At 45.5% G+C, this 17,400-nt stretch overlaps 1 protein-coding gene across 1 annotated transcript in view; it reads right to left on the minus strand.

Annotated features, from left to right (window-relative positions):
* The window catches only part of slc5a10 (solute carrier family 5 member 10), an 84,123-nt gene that overhangs the window by 61,605 nt on the left and 5,118 nt on the right, over positions 1-17,400 (minus strand). Inside the window, exons 3-5 of the mRNA XM_033040505.1 lie at positions 12,900-12,959; positions 12,702-12,806; positions 4,654-4,759 (exon numbers count right to left, since the gene is read on the minus strand). Of these exons, the coding sequence (XP_032896396.1) occupies positions 4,654-4,759; positions 12,702-12,806; positions 12,900-12,959 (271 nt within the window). The remainder of the gene's footprint in view (positions 1-4,653; positions 4,760-12,701; positions 12,807-12,899; positions 12,960-17,400) is intronic.

The raw sequence follows: 17,400 nt of genomic DNA on the forward strand, positions 1-17,400 counted from the left end.
ATACACAGGAAGACCTCACATACGGCAAGTTTAGTTTAGTTTTAGTTTAGAGATACAGCATTAGAGAAACAGGGCATTCGGCCCATCAAGTCATTCCTAGTGCGGCACAGTGGTGCAGCGGTAGAGTTTCTGTCTCGCACGCTAGAGACCTGGGTTCCATCCTGAAAGTGAGTTCTATTACATCATGTCTGAAAACCGTGGCCTACTTTTCAAGGGTGGAGTCCATGCAAGTATTTTCTTGCATGGACTCATACAGAGAGTCACTGCCAATTACTTGAACACATTTCTAATGCTTTGCCAAACACCACAGCCACATGTATTCCCATCATCCAGAATGGACCAATAGCGCCTCATATTCTACCTACGTAGTGGCTAACCCAATCTGCTATTCTTGTACCTGGGTAAAATATAACTGCAGACATTCTCCAAATACAGCCTAATTACCTCAAATATAGCCTTAATGCCACTGTCCCACTTAGGAAACCTGAACGGAAACCTCTGGAGACTTTGCGTCCCACCCAAGGTTTCCGTGCGGTTCCCGGAGATTGCAGGTGGTTGCCGAGGTTGCAGGTATTTGAAGCAGGTAGGGAGACTGACAAAACCCTCCGGGAACCGCACGGAAACCTTGGGTGGGGCGCAAAGTGGCCCACCCATTGTCCGGAAGTAGCGGCGCTGCCTTGCAGCTGCGGCTCGCCTGCAGTCCGTTTGTCTTTTCTGTTTTTTGTTTTCTCTTGTCCCGTTTTTACAGTTTATTTCGGTTTATTTAGTTGAGTATGTGTGGGGGGGGTGGGTGTAACATGTTTTTTGACTTCCTTCGGGGGGGGATGCGACCTTTCCTGCCGTACCCCCCGTCTCCATGTCCGTCTGCGCTGAGGCCTATCGCGGAGCTGGCGGCCTCCAACTGTGACCGACCTCGAGGCTGGACTGGAGGGCAGCAGCTTCGGCAGCTTCGACCGCCGCGGGCCGCGGAGTTTGAACCGGCCCGTTTGCGGAGCACGGATTCAGCCGCGGGACTTACCTACCATCACCCGGCGGGGTCACAACATCGGAGGCTTGGATTGCCTCAGTGCAGAGGGAGAGCAAGGAGGGAAGAGACAATGACTTTGGGACTTTAAACTGTGTTGAGTGTTTGTTATTTATTCTATGTTATGACTGCAGGCTAAACCATTTCGTTGCACTGAAAAGTGCAATGACATTAAATTGAATAAAATCAAATCAAATCAAATCAAAGTCTCCAGAGGTTTCCGTTTAGGTTTCCTAAGTGGGACAGGGGCATTACTCTAGACCAGCGCAAAGGCACACCGGTAGAGTTGCTGCCTTATAACGCCAGAGATCGATCCTGACTACGGGTGCTGTATGTGCGGAGTTTTGTACATTCTTCCTGTGACCACCTGGGTTTTCTCCGGGTGCTCCAGTTTCCTCCCACTTTGCAAAGACGTGCAGGTTCGTTGGTTAACTGACTTCTGTAAATTCTCTCTAGTGTGCAGGATGGAACTGGTACATGGGTGATTGTTGGTCGGTGTTGTATAATGTAAATTTGTTCAATTATCTCTGGAGATGGTTTCCCTTAAGGGCCAAGCCAGTGGAAAATTTCACATTTTGTGACGCAAGCTTATGTTGTTTTGATATTATACTCAGGGATTTGGTACAAACATGTTTTACCAGTTAATAGATTGATGGGATTACTTGATCCAGGCTAAAGATCAATCACAGTGGCGGCACAGTGGCGCAGCGATAGAGTTGCTGCCTTACAACACCAGAGACCCGGGTTCGATCCTGACTATGGGTGCTGTCTGTACGGAGTTTGCACGTTCTCCCTGTGACCACTTGGGCTTTCTCCGGAAGCTCCGGTTTCCTCCAACATCCCAAAAACTTGCATGTTTGTAGGTTAATTGGCTTCTGTAAATTGTCCCTAATGGGTAGGATAGAACTAGTGGACTGACGATTACCTGTCAGTACGGACTCGGTGGGGCGAAGGGTCTGTTTCCACGCTGTATCTCTAAACAAAACTAAACAAAAAATACCTATTGAACGACAAGCAGTTGGCTTATTGCCCTTCCTATTCACTAATGGTCATTGAAGTTCTGCGAGGTACTGCGAGTGCTGGTTTATAAAAAAAGACACAAAGTGCTGGAGTAGCTCAACATGTCAGGCAGCTTCTCTGGAGAACATGGATGGGCAATGTTTCCAGTCAGGAGAAAATGTTCTCTGTTCTCCAGAGATGCTACCTGACCCGCTGAGGGGAGGGGAGTGTAACATTAATTTTAAATGAATTAAAGAAAGAAAGAAGAAATAATTCACCGTTCACACCGTTGGATTGTAAGCTACCCAAGCAAAATATGAGCTGCTGTTCCTCCAATTTGTGTATGGCTTCACCCTGGCAATGGAGGAGGCCAAAGGCAGTATGATCAGTAGGGGAATGGGAAGGGGTTGAAATCTATGGCAACTGAGAGATCCAGCAGACCAAAAGCAAGTATTCAGCAAGTATTGGGCTCTTGTACATCGGCGAAAACAAACGTAGACTCGCCGACCGGTCGGCGAGTCTACGTTTGTTTTCGCCGATGTACAGGAGCCCACATCGGGAACAACGGGTGCAGTAGATGAGATTAGAGGAGGTACATGTGAACCCCTGTCTCACCTGAAAGGACTGTCGGGCTCCCTGGATGGATTAGAGCAAGGATGTATAAGTACAGGTGTTGCATCTCCTGCGGTTGCAGGTTTCTACCCATTATAATGATACAATCCTTATTTAATTGCTGCTTGCAAAATCTTGGACACAGTTTGCAGCTTTTCCTGCAGTTGAGGTAACACTTCACAAACCACTTGGCTCCAAAGGTATTTCAGGCCCTGAGGTCCTCAACTACTTTGTATAAGTACCAGTCCTTTTTTTTCTTTACTTTAGAGATACAGCGAGGGAACAGGCCCTTCCATGCACCGAGTCCGCACCGCCCAGCGATCGCCACGTACACTAGCCTACACGCACTAGGGACAATTTTACACCTTACCAAAGCCAATTAATGTACAGACCTTTACGTCTTTGGAGTGTGAGAAAACCCACGTGGTCACAGGGGGAACGTACAACTACATACAGACAGCACCAGTAGCCAGGATCGAACCCGGGTCTCTGGCACTATAAGACAGCAACTCGAACAGTGCTTCACTGCGCTGCCCTTTTGAGGGCTTGAGCAAAACACCAAGTGCTGGAGGAGCCCAGCACGTCAGGCAGCACCCGTGGAGGGAATTGATAAAAGGCATTTTGGGTCGGGGCCCTTCCGCATGAAGTGTTTTTATGAAGTAAGATCCTGAACCAAAACGTCGATTGTCCATTTGCTCCAAAGACGCTGCCTGACCTGCTGGGTTCCTCCAGCACTTGGTGATAAATTCTCTACTGGTTGAATAGCCTATTTTGCATTCTATGTTCCTGTATGATATTTTTATGCAATCAAAGTACCTCAAGGAGGTTTTTAGAAGCACAGAGAAAAATTGACTTCCAGCCACAAGAAATAATGAGATTGCTATCACCATACACAGTCACGTCTGTAAACCTGCACCCATTATTTTGACATTCCCATGACGTGCTTTCCTTTATTGATGCCAACAAAATGTCTCAATCGACCATCTGTGATAATGATGTGTGCTTTAGCAATTACTGATATATCTACTAGCTTTGAACACAAGAAAACAAACACTTATCAATATTCCACGCCCAAGCATGTTAGATCGCTTTCACACACACACACACAAAATATATTTGGCAAATCAAACATTATTAAACACTGGGTTCAGGTGACAGGTTGGAGACTGTTACTTGGTGCAAGATTTTAATGTAGAGGAGAAGTATTCTTCTCTTTATAACAAAGATCTTTGAAACTACCTTGGAAATCTGACTCCATAGCAGGAGATAGCCTTGATATAAAGCACCTTGAAGACATGTATACATCTTGTGGAGTTGTAGATGGATTGTAACATAATGTGCCGATTGTTAGCAGGTGGTATCAACATGAATGAGCTCTGAAAGAGTTTTAGAATGGACTGAAACATTAGCGGCCCTGATTTCAATCAACAGCATTATATAAGATTACATGACTCAAACCACAGTCAGCACTTGTAAAGCATGAAGGCAAAGTCCAAATATAACTTCTGCCCTGAGCCATCGACACTGGTTAGAGATATGCGGCATGGTAACGCATCGGTTGCTGCCGTACAGCACCAGAGACCCAGAATCAATCCCGACAATAGGTACAGTCTGTAAGGAGTTTATACGTTCTCCCCGTGACCTGTGTGGGTTTTCTCCGGGATCTTCGGTTTCCTCCCACACTCCAAAGACATGCAGGTTTTTAGGTTAATTGGTTTCTGTGTGATTATAAATTGTTGCAAGTGTGTAGGATAGTACCAATGTACAGAACGATCGCTGGTCAGCGCAGACTCGATGGGCCGAAGGGCCTGTTTCCGCCCTGTATCTCTAAACTCTCAAAGTCTAAACTTTTTGTCGGAGCTGCAGGAAATTCCGGGCCCTCCTTTACTGAATGGTTGACCTGTTAATATTCTTCACAACAGCTGATGAATCAGCTGAGCATTTCCAGCATTTATTTTTTAAAGAACTATATTTTAGACTTGTAGCAATTCTGCACCGTTAGTCGAATGGTTCGTTACCTGTGATGGTGTAGAGAGCTGTGACAACCAGCATCAGAACTGTCGAGAGGTACAGGTTCCATCCGAGGCAGACTTGCACGAACAGGGCCCCTGAGTACAGATCTGTCTAGAGAAGCCAAAGAAATGCCATCATTGTTTTGCTCTCAACATGAATAAATGAATAAACACAATTAATATTTTTTAAACGGCTAATTAATAAATCATTAAATATTATTAAATATTACCTACTAAAAAAATATTTAGATAGTTGGTAGAATTGAAAGAAAAATGAATGCAGAACATAATTAAAAACTTGTTCCACCCTGGTCATTCAGGCAGAATTTACAGAAGCTTGAAAGCACGCACCACCTGACTTAGACACAACGTTAATCACGACCGTTATCAGGCTTCTGAATGCTCCTTCCTTAAGCGAGGGTACAGTCCAGATTCACTGCTACCCCATTGCAGGCATTGGACTTTGTCTATGGAACTGATGCACTATTCATAGTCAGAGTCATAGAGCACAGAAACAGGCCATTACTATGCTGACCAAAATGCTCCATTGATGCTAGTCCCAGCTGCAAACCTTTCTTATTCTTGTACCAGTCCAAATGTATTATTATATTATACCCAACAATGTGTGAAAAAGTTGCCACTCAGTCTCCTGTTAAATCTTGTTTCTCTCATCTAAAATATTTCTAATAAATTCAGGAGAGAATTGCTTGATTGCTTCATTGATAGATAGATACAGAATGGAAAAAGGCCCTTCAGCCTGCCGAGTACACGCCAACCACTGAACATCCATTCTGCACCACTGTGCCACCCATGAAAGATTTTCTTTTTTTCCATCAATGATTTTATTTTTAATCGTCAGCCTATATGCTCTGGTTCTTGATTCCCCTACTGTTCTGTGCTATTCCCCTCACGGTTTATACACCTCTATTAGATCACACCTCGGCCTCCTGCACTCCGAGGAATAAAGTTCCTGCCTAACCTGTCCCTCAAGTTCAAGCCCTCAACTCCTGGCAACATCCTCATAAATCTTCTCTGCACTCTTTCCAGCTTAATAATATCCTTACTACGGCAGGGTGCTAAATAGAACACGATACTCCAAATGCGGCCTCACCAACATGTCATACAACTGTAACATAACATCCCAACTTTTATACGCAAGACCCGGACTGATGAAGGACAATGTACCAGAAGTGTATTTACCAGTTACGCCACTTGCTGAGAATGCTGAGAACTATATCCTGCACTCGCTATCTTCCCCTTTGCTCTATCTGGAGTTTGACGTAATTGTATCTATAATGTGGTATAGTATTATCTAATCTGATTGGCTAGCATTCCAAAAAAGCTCTTCAAACAAGAAGGAAGCATGGCACACAAGACAATAATAAACTTCAACCTAAACCCAGCATTGGAGGAGGGACAAAGGAGAGGGTTTGCAATGCAAAATATTGCAGGTGCTAAAATCAAAACAGAAATTACTCAGCAGATCAGGAAACGTCCATGGAGAAGGTAGGGAACTGAGCGTGGAGATGTGGACAGGATGTTTCCACTAGTGGGAGAGTCTAGGACTAGAGGACGCAGCTGCAAAATAAAAGGACGTACTTTTACAAGAGAGATGAGGAGGAATTTCTTTAGTCATAGGGTGGTGAATTGCTGCAGATGGCTGTGGAGGCCAAGTCATTTCTAAAATGGAGATTGAGAGATTCTTGATTAGTTTGGATGTCATAGGTTTTGGGATGAAGGTAGGAGAATGGGGTTGGAAGGGAAAGATAGATCAGCTATGATTGAATGGCAAAGTAGACTCGATGGACCGAATGGCCTAATTCTGCTCCTATGAATTATGAGCTTATGAGCTGCAGATTGATGACCAACATATTTTGGGGGGTAAAAGGGAGTGGAATTAATCTAACAATGAGATAGCAGGGCTCATTGGGTGAATAACTTCCCCCTATCATTCAAGGAAACTATCATCACATTGTGAGATCACTAATTTGTTACTTAATTTCTATTCTTTTCTCCTCTATCTGTACTGAACGGTGTCTTTCCATGTTCAACCAAGATCATTTCATATTTGAGTCAACAAAACTTTAATCTGCACTTATTTAAGTCATAGTCATAGAGCATGAAAATAGGCCCTTCGGCCCGACCTGCCCACGCCAACCAAAATGCCTCATCTGCACTAGTCCCACCTGCCTGCGTTTGGCCCAAATCTCTCTAAACCTATCCTATCCAAGTACCTGTCCAAATGTATTTTAAATGTTGTGATAGTACCTGCATTTACAACATTCTCTGGCAGCGTGTTCCATAGACCTACTATCCTTTGTGTAAAAAATATTCCTTATATATTCCTATAAATAATCCCCCCTCACCTTACCATTTTATTAACTTTTGTTTACTATTATTAACTTTTATTAACTACAGAGCCAGAGTTTATATCCTTTGATCAGGAAGACAGGTTTGCACGAAAGAAGGTAGACAGAAAATGCTGGAGTAACTCAGCAGGTCATGCAGCATCTCCAGAGAAAGGGAGAAGGTGATGTTTTGGATCAAGATCCTTCTTCAGACTGCTGGTGTAATTCTGCGGGTCAGGCAGCATCTTTGGAGAAAATGAATAGGTGACGTTTGGGTTGAGAACCTTTTTCAATCTCAAAGAGAAAGAAAATGACTGTGGGCTTAGAAAGAAAATCCTTACAATTGCCCAATACTACGACTAGACTTGAAATAAACCTCGCAGGCGGCCTCCGTGATAAATGCTACTGGAATGAGAATGTGCTGAAGCAACAGGTTTGAGATGACATGTTTGGACATCAAACCTCATACGAGAAGCGTTTAGTCATAAACATTTGATATATGATACCTTTTGAAGTAGCAGTCATGATCTGTAGGAAATGGCTCATCCATTAATAAATCAAACATAGACTAGTTAAAAGTCATCAAAAAAGAACAAGGGCTTTAGAATCAGTGGAAATAAAATTGATAGGTGCTGTGGTCAATAGAATGTCACCTAAAAAAGACACAAAGTGCTGGACTAACTCAGCGGGCCAGGTAATACATCTTGAGAACATGGATAGATGGCATTTCAGGTTGGGACCCTTCTTCAGACTGATTGGGGGGGGGGGGGGGCGCTCAAAAAGAGGAGGGGCAGGCGAGTGATAGGTGGATGCAGGTGGGGGTTGGGTTTTTTGACTAGCAAATGATTGGATAAAGGTCAGTGATGAATGGACAAAAAGGTGTAGGATTAGGATAGAGGAGGTGTGAATTGTGAAGGCAGAGGAAGAGATAAGGGTGGAAGGGTTCAGGGGAAGAGGAAGAAGGGAGAAGGGAGAAATGGGTGTGAATCCAGTTGGGGTATAGGGAAGACAGGGGTAAACTAGGAGATTGTAGGTTAGTTGCCTAAAATTGGAGTATTCAATGTTTAGGTTAGTCACATTTTTTTTTTGTAAACCAGCATCTGCCGTTCCTTGTATCTCAGAATTTCACTTGACGATCATTCAAACTCAAATAAATGGAAAACTGGAGCTAAATATAAGTGTGTAAGAGTGATAACATATATCAAATACATGTCTTAGGGTGGCACAGTGGTAGAGTTGCTGGCTTACAGTGCCAGAGACCCTGGTTCGATTTTGACTACGGGTGCTGTCATTACAGAGTTTGTACATTCTCCCTGTGACCGTATAGGTTTTCTCCAGGTGCTCTGGTTTCCTCCCACATTCCAAAGGTGTGCAGGTTTTTAGGTTAAATGGCTTCTGCAAATTGTCCCTAGCGTGTGGGATAGTGCTAGTATACAGGATGATCGCTGGTTGGCACAGACCCGGTGGGCCGAAGGGCCTGTTTCCTTGCTGTATTTCTAAAGTGAAAGTCTTGTTAGCACCTTCACTACCTCAGGAAATCCCAAAGCAGTTCATAGCCAGAGGATTATTTCTAAGGTGTGGTGATTGTTGTAATCTAGGAAATCCAATAGGAATTTAATTTGGAGTAATAATAGGAGTGTATTTCATATTCCTAGTATTGACTAGGATCACCTTAGTGCACAAGGGATTCAGGGGAACAGAGTCTTTAAAATGCTTGCTGGAGAGGGTTTGAGTGTACATAAACAGCCTACCTGAGTTTTGAAGAATGCAGAGAAGATTTACGAAGATGTTGCCAGAACTCGAAGGTCGCTCTTGGGAGAGGTGGGCAAGCTAAGACTTAATTCCTTGGAGCACAGGAGGATGAGGAATGATCATGTAGAGGTCACACCATGGCGCAGCGGTAGAGTTGCTGCCTTACAGTGCCAGAGACCCGGGTCCAATCATGGCTAGGCTGTCATTGTGGAATTTGTACGTTCTCACAGTGGCCTGCGTGGGGTTTCTCCAGGAGCTCTGGGTGCTCCGGTTACCTCCCACACTCCAAACACGTACAGGTTTGCAGGCTAATTGGCTTGGTTGTAAATTGTCCCCAGTATGTGTAGGATAATGTTAGTGCACGGGGATCGCTGGTTGGCGTGGACACAGTGGGCTGAAGGGCCTGTTTTTCATGCTGGATCTCTAAAGCTAAAACTGGGTGTATAAAATCATGAGGGGAATGAATAGGGTGAATGCACTGAGCCTTTTACCTAGGGTAGGAGAAACAAAGATGAGATGGCAAAGATTGAATAGGAACCCGAGAGGCAGCTTTTTTGTTCAGGAGGTGTGGTGGGTATACGGAATGAGCTGCTAGAGGAGATGGTAGGTTAATAACAACATTTAAAAGACACTTGGATGTTCAGAGGCTGTTGTTATGAGAGGTGTATCTGGGCTTTTCAGGATGCGCTGAATATTGTCCAAGAAGTGGAATCAGCAAGATGAAACATGCAGGACTTACAAGTGAGGCCAGTGGAGTCAAGGAACACCATGACCTTTGCACGAGCAGTAAAACACTGTGTTCCAAAGCATCACAGTAAAGCAAATAAGCATAATATAAGAGACATAGATTGGGTAGGCAGTCAGAACCTTTTTCCCCAAGATGGGAACATCAAATACTAGAGGCGATAGCTTTAAGATGAGAGGGGCAAAGTTTAAATGTGCAGGTGTACGGGAACTTTTTTTACACAGAGGATGATGGGTGCCTGGAACGTGCTGCCTGGGGTGGTGTTTGGGGCAGATATGATAGTAGTGTTTAAGAGGCTTTTGGATACGCACATAGATATTAGAGAATGGGGTTCAATGGATAATGCGCAGCTACATAAGAGTTGGTATCATGTTCAGCACAGTCATAATGGGCTGAAGGGCCAGTTCCTGTGCTGTACTGTTAGAATCATAGAGTCTTACAGGGTGGAAACAGGCCCTTCAGCCCAACTTGCCCAACATGTCACATCTTCACTAGTCCCACCTGCCTGTGTTTGGCCCATATCCGTCTTAACCTGCCCTATCCATGTACCTGTCTCAATATTTCTTAAACGTTGCGATCGTACCTCCTCCGGCTGCTCGTTCCATACACCCAACCCCCTCAGGTTCCTATTAAATCTTTCCCTCCTCACCTTAAATCTATGTCCTCTGGCTCTTGATTCCCCAGCTCTGGGCAAGAGACTCTGTACGTTTACCCAATCTCTTCCTCTCTCGATGTTGTACACTTCCATAAGATCACCCCTCATCCTCTTATGCTCCAAGGAATAGAGTCCTAGCCTGCTCAGGTCTTCGGGTCCTGGAAACTTCCTTGTAAATCTTCTCTGTACCCCCTCCAGCCTGACACCATATTGCCTATAGCATGATGCCCAAAACTGAATATGTTCTATGTTCTGGAAAAAAGGATCTGATTTCTAAACATTACAACCACTAAATGTTGTCATGACATTGGATGACAGAGATGTGACATTTGAGCTTGATGCCTGATATGGAATTACACTGATGTAATCATGGAAATGAACAGTCTAACCTGTTTGTTGTATCACCAGACAGAATGGGGGGCAGGTTGAGCAGAAAATAATGCACCTTAAGTGAAACAGGCACGGTTAAATCTGTAAACCTACATCAGTACTCAACCAGTACAACATTTAATAGTCACTTGGACAGGTACATGGATGGGTCTAAAGAAGGGTCTCAACCCAAAACATCACCCATTACTTCTCTCCAGAGATGCTGCCCGTCCTGCTGAGTTACTCCAGCATTTTGTGTCTATCTATGAAAGGCTTAGATAGATATGGGCCAAATGTGGGCAGGTGGGACTAGTGTAGAAGGGCAGCATAGTCAGCATTGACAAATTGGGCAGAAGGGCCTGTTTCCGCGCTCTATGATTCTATGACTCAGTTAAGGCTGTACGGCTTGATTGAGTCAGAGACTGAGTCACAAAGTTTTAGAGTCAATTAGCCATACAAGGAAGTGGTTGAAGATGTTGATACAACAGTTAATGAAAGGGAAGACGCTAAATAAAACAGAAAAATAAATATATATTCATATAGTCGTTTGCGTAGAACTGCTTAGCAGATGAACAGGCCCTTCGGCCCACAATGTCTGTGCCGAACATACTGTTTCTAAACTAATCTCCCCAGCCTGGACATGATCCATGTCTCTCCATTCCCTGCTTATCCAAAAGCCTCTTAAATGCCACTATTGTATCTGCCGCCATCAACATCCCTGGCAGCATGTTCCAGGCACCCACCACTCTAAAAAATGTTGTTAAAAAATTTCCATGAACTTGGCTAATCTGTGTTGATGAGTTATTAATGGAAGTCATCCATTATTTTAAAAGCTCATTGAGTTTTATACAGTCAGAAATGTTAAATCTGCATCTAAAAGTCACATTTATATTGTGGATGTGATGTTTTGGTACATGAAAAGCCTTTGGAAGACACAAACATCAGGTCAAGGTGTAGCATCCCTTTACCTTATCAGGATGTGGCACCTGTTCCCACTTCATCAATGTCATTGATGGCTTTGTGTCCAGATTAATGTTCTCCATGGAGCTGATTCCACCAGAGAACGCTGAGCCAAGTTGGATGATTAGGTTTAGGTTTATGATTGTCACATTGGGGGCGAACAGTGGCACAACAGTAGAGTTGCTGCCTCACAGCACCAGAGACAAGGGTTCAATCTTCACTACGAGTGCTGTCTGTATGGAGTTTGTATGTTCTCCCTGCGACCGGGTGGGTTTTGTCCGGGTGCTCGGTTCCCTTCCACATTCCAAAGATGTGTAGGTTTGTAGGTTAATTTAGTTTAGTTTAGTTTAGAGTTACAGCGTATATCTAGCTGGCTCGAAGGGCCGAATGGCCTCCTCCTGCACCTATTTTCTATGTTTTTCTATGTATATACCTTCGGCACACCGATGCCCGCACGCTAACATTATCCTACACACACCAGGGACTATTAACAATTTACAATTTTATCAATCCAATGAACCTACAATCCTGCATGTCTTTGGAGTGTGGGAGGAAACTGGTGATCCTGGAAAAAAAACCCACGCAGGTCACAGGGAGAACGTACAAACTCTATACAGACAGCACCCGTAATGAGAATCGAACCCGGGTCTCTGGCGTGGTGAGGCAGCAACTCTACCGCTGTGCCACTGTGTCGACCCCAATGTGACAATAACAAAATGGTGGTGCAGCGGTAGAGTTGCTGCCTTACAATGCCAGAGACCTGGGTTTGATGTTAACTATGGAAGCTGTCTATACGGAGTTTTTACGTTCTCCCTGTGATGCGTGGATTCTCTCCGGGTGCTCCGGTTTCTTCCCACACTCCAAAGGCGTGCAGGTTTGCAGGTTATTTGGCTTCAGTAAATATTATAAAATTGTACCTAGAGTGTAGGATAGTGTTAGTGTACGGGGATCAACGGTCAGTGCGGTCGGTGGGCCAAAGGGCCTGTTTCCACTCTGTATCTCGGAACTAAACTAAACTAAGTATCACTAAAGTCTTTAAAATCTCTAATGTCTAAAGTTTTACTGTCGGCTTCTTGAGAAGGCAGAAAAATGGGATTGAGAGGGAAAGATAATCAGCTATGATGGAATGGCGGAGTTGACTTGATGGGCTGAATGGCCTAACTTTGCTCCTATGATTTATGAATCCCAAACGCAATGTTGAATGGAAACGAACGGCTTTACTTACAGATATCTTTGTGAAGACAGACAGCAGCAGTGACAGGGCAGACAGATACATCCGAATTCTTTCCCCTCCAAATCGTTTTTGCAGGTATTCAGGCATGGTCACTATCTATGGCAAATGTTTGGCAGAAGTAAGTTAGCGTAAGTAGAATCCACCTTCAATATCCCCGATACATGACGGAGATGCCCAAGATATACTTACCCCTGAGGATATGTAGACGGGTACAAATACCCAAGCCATCAGCAGCAGCACATAGGTGGCCTGTTAAAAGCATCATAGAGTTGTTAGTTGATTACAGAAGTTGACTAATTGCTTATTAAATTAAATCTAGCATCAGGGTCCCAACCAAAAGTATCGCCTGGCATTGCCCTCCAGAGGTGCTGCCAGACCCGTTGAGTTACTCCAGCACTTTGTGTCTGTTTTGGCAAGGCAGCATCTGCAGTTCCTTGTGTCAAACATCACAAAGGAGGTTATTCGGCCCAATGTGCCTGTGATGGCTCTTTGAAAAAGACTGGTTTTATCTGTAATGTCCTTCGTATACTTTCCTTCCTCTCATCTCTTTCCCTCTAAGACACTCATCATGTCAGATTTGCACACACCTCTCCTTTATAGCTTGTGTATCCCAGCGTCAGGTTTTTATATTGAAAGATAGATTGATAGTTTAAAATATACAAGGTGGAAGCAGGCCCTTCGGCCCACCGAGTCCAGCCGACCATTGATCCTATGATCATAAGTGATAGGAGTAGAATTAGGCCATTCAGTCCATCAAGTCTACTCTGTTATTCAATCATGGCTGATCTACCTCTCCTTCCTAACTCCATTCTCCTGCCTTCTCACCGTAACCCCTGACACCCATACTAATCAAGTATCTATCTATCTCTGCCTTAAAAATATCCATTGACTTGGCCTCCACATCCTTTTGTGGCATAGAATTCCACAGATTCACCACCCTTTGACTGAAGAAATTCCTCCTCATCTCCTTCCTTTAATTCTGAGGCTATGACCTCCCCCACTAGTGGAAACATCCTCTCCACATCCACTCTATCCAAGCCCTTCACCATTCAGTACATTTCAATGAAGTCCTTTCCCATTCTTCTAAACTCCAGCGACTACAGGCCCAGTGCCGTCAAACGCTCACCCATTCACACTGGCTCCATGTTATCCCACTTTCTCATCCACTCCCTACACAGTTGGGGCAATTTACGGAGGCCAATTAAGCTACAAAGCCGTGTGTTTTGGGGATGTGGGAGGAAACTGGAGCACCTGAAGGAAACCCACGCGGCCACAGGGAGAACGTGCAAACCCACACAGCCAGCACCTGAGGTCAAGAGTCAAGAAGTTTTATATCCAAAAACGGCACAATGAAATCCTTACAAGATTCAGAGAGAAATATAGATCAACAATGATTGCATGGCAGAGTAGACTCGATGGGCCGAATGGGCTAATTCCACTCCTAGAACTTATGAACAAATGAATTCGGCCATTGAGCCCATCGAGTGTGCTCTGCCATTCAATCGTGGCTGATCTATATTTCCCTCTCAATCCCATTCTCCTGCCTTTCCCCCGTAACCTCTGATGCCCTCACTAATCAAGAACCAATCAATCTCTGTATTAAAAATACCCAATGAGTTGTCCTCCACAGCCGTCTGTGGCAATGAATTCCACAGATTCACCACCGTCTGACTAAAGAAATTCCTCCATTCTCCATATCATTGCATCTTGCAGAGACATCGGAATGGTTGAGCTAAATGCCTTGGTGGAACGACATGTTGGCCTTGGTGGGCCTATGTTTGTACTTAGATATATTGCTCGTAGACTGCATTTATGGTTTGCAGACTTATTGGTGTTCTAAATGGTTCTCTGTTATAACTGGGGGTAGCCTGGATAGGTTTTGGGTAATGGGAGAAATTTTATCCTTGCACGTCACTCTAAATCATATTTTCAATTTCCAAAGTTAATTGAAATACACATTGTGCTGGTGTAGAATGATTTAGAGGCTCCAAGGTTCATGTGCCTGTGTAAACCGAAATACTCTGTGAGTTTTGTTAGGGGGCAAGAGCCTAATATGGGTTATATTACAGTGAGGACGCTAGGGCTTTGGAAAGGGTGTAGAGGATTTTTAAATGAAAGATGCCTGGATTTGCGTCTATTAGCCACAGGGAGAGGTTGTAAAGACGTGGAGATGGACACAAAATGCTGGTGTAACAATGGTCAGGCAGCATCTCTGGAGAAAAAGATGAGATGATGTTTAAGGTCAGAACCCTTCTTCGGACTTGGATTGTTTTCTCTGGAACTCCTGAGGTTGAAGGGCGACCTGACAGAAGTATATACAATTATGAGAGGCATGGATAAGGTAGAGGGTCAGGACCTTTCTCTTCGGATGGAAATATCAAATAGCAGAGGGCACAATGTTGAGGTGACAGGGGCAAAAGTTTAAAGGAGATGTGCAGGGCAAGTTATTTACACAGAGGGTAGTGAATACCTAAAACTCACTGGTGAGTGTGTTGTTAAAGGTAGATGCCGGTGCCGGTGCCGAAAAAGTCCAAAATCACCAACCTCAACGACTACCGGCCGGTTGCCCTGACTCCAATCCCCATGAAGTGCTTCGAAAGGCTGGTCCTCTCCCATATTAAATCCAGCATCCCTGCCTCACTGGACTCCCATCAATTTGCATACAGGGTATATCGGTAGGCGGCGCGACTCACGTCAGCAGCGGCCTCTGCAGTCCGTCTGCGCTTTTATTATTTTATGTCTATGTTTTTATGTAGTTTTTGTTTAATTTTGTTGGGGTATGTGTGTGGGGGGGTGGGGGGGTTGGGGGTAAATCTCTTCCTGCACGGGAGACCCGACCTTTTCTTTGTCGGGTCTCCGTTGTCGTTGGGGCTGCAACGAGGAGCGGCCTCCAACAGGAAGACCGGGGGCTGTGGTGCCGACTACTCACCTCACCGTCGCGGAGCTGGCCGAGTCCAGAGCGGGTGGAGCTGTGGTGGACTCTGCTGCGACCCGACCCCCGGAGTTTCGGTGGCTGCAACTGCGGGTTTGGCGGACGGTAACACCGGGAGCCCGCGGGTCCCTGGAGGGAGACCGCTTTTCGGGGCTTCCGCAGCGGCGACTTCTCCCGCCCGAGTTGCGGGGTTGAAGAGCTCCTGGAGCGGGGCCTTACAGCACCGCCCCGCGCGGCTTGGAATGGCGGCGGGTCTCTGCGAGCGCACGCCGGGGCTCTAACACCAAGACCCGGTGTGCGACCTTGCATCACCCGGCGTGGCTTTAATGGCCACGGGACAATTCGCCATCGCCCGCCGGGGGCTTTGACTTTGACTTTGACTCTGACATCGGGGGGGAGAGTGCAGTGGAGAGAGAAGTTTTTTTGGCCTTCCATCACAGCGATGTGATGGATGTTTATGTAAATTATGTTGTGTCTTGGGTCTATTTGTTTGTAATGTATGGCTGCAGAAACGGCATTTCGTTTGGACCTCAAGGGGTCCAAATGACAATAAATTGAATTGTATTGTATTGTATTGTATTGTATTGTAGATCGACAGAGGATGCCATCTCTCTGGCCCTTCACACTGTCCTGACTCACCTGGACAGACAGGGCACGTATGTGAGGATGCTCTTCATTGACTATAGCTCTGCATTCAATACGGTCATCCCCACCAAGCTCACCACCAAACACCAAAAACCAGCTAGGCCTCAGCTCACCGATATGCGCTTGGATCCTGAACTTTCTCACGGAGCGACCGCAGGCAGTGAGACTGGGCCCGCACCTGTCCTCCACCATCACCCTGAGCACCGGCACACCACAGGGTTGTGTACTAAGCCCCATGCTCTACTCCCTCTTCACTCACGACTGTGTCCCTGCATTCGACACCAACACCATCGTGAAGTTTGCAGACGACACAACAGTGATTGGGCTGATCACCAACGGTGATGAAACAAACTACAGAGCGGAGGTGCAGAACCTGGCGGACTGGTGCGCCAATAACAACTTGGCACTAAACACCTCCAAGACCAAGGAGCTGATTATTTCCCCAATCTCCATTTACGGGGAAAGTGTGGAGAGAGTGTCCAGCTTTAAGTTTCTGGGTACTCACATTTCAGAAGACCTCACATGGTCCACAAACACCGCCGCGCTGGTCAAGAAGGCACAGCAACGACTGTTCTTCCTGAGGACATTAAAAAAGACTGGTCTGCCCCAACAGCTGCTGACAACGTTCTACCGCTGCACCACAGAGAGCATACTAACGTATGGCATCTCTGTGTGGTATCTCAGCTGCACGGAGGCGGAGAGGAGAGCTCTTCAGCGCGTCGTCAACAGAGCGCAGTGGATCATCGGGACAGAGCTACCAGCCTTGGAGGGCATCTACCACACGCGGTGCCTCAGGAAGGCCCTCAGCATCCATAAGGACTCATCACACCCCTGCCACGGTCTGTTTCAACTACTTCCCTCCGGCAGACGTTACAAGGCCTTCTACGCCCGAACCTCCAGACTCAGGAACAGTTTTATCCCAAGAGCTATAGCGGCTCTGAACCGGCCCTAATGAGTGCCCCCCCACCCACTCCCTTTGGACAGTCTCCCTCAGATGGTCACGTCAATCAATTCAGCTTGCTTATTTATGTATTGTATTTATTTACCTTTCTTGTACATCAGTGGAGCTGCACACTAAATCTCGTTGCACTGACGTGCAATGACAATAAAAGA

This window comes from Amblyraja radiata, chromosome 22, assembly GCF_010909765.2.
Source record: "Amblyraja radiata isolate CabotCenter1 chromosome 22, sAmbRad1.1.pri, whole genome shotgun sequence".
NCBI lineage: Eukaryota > Metazoa > Chordata > Chondrichthyes > Rajiformes > Rajidae > Amblyraja > Amblyraja radiata.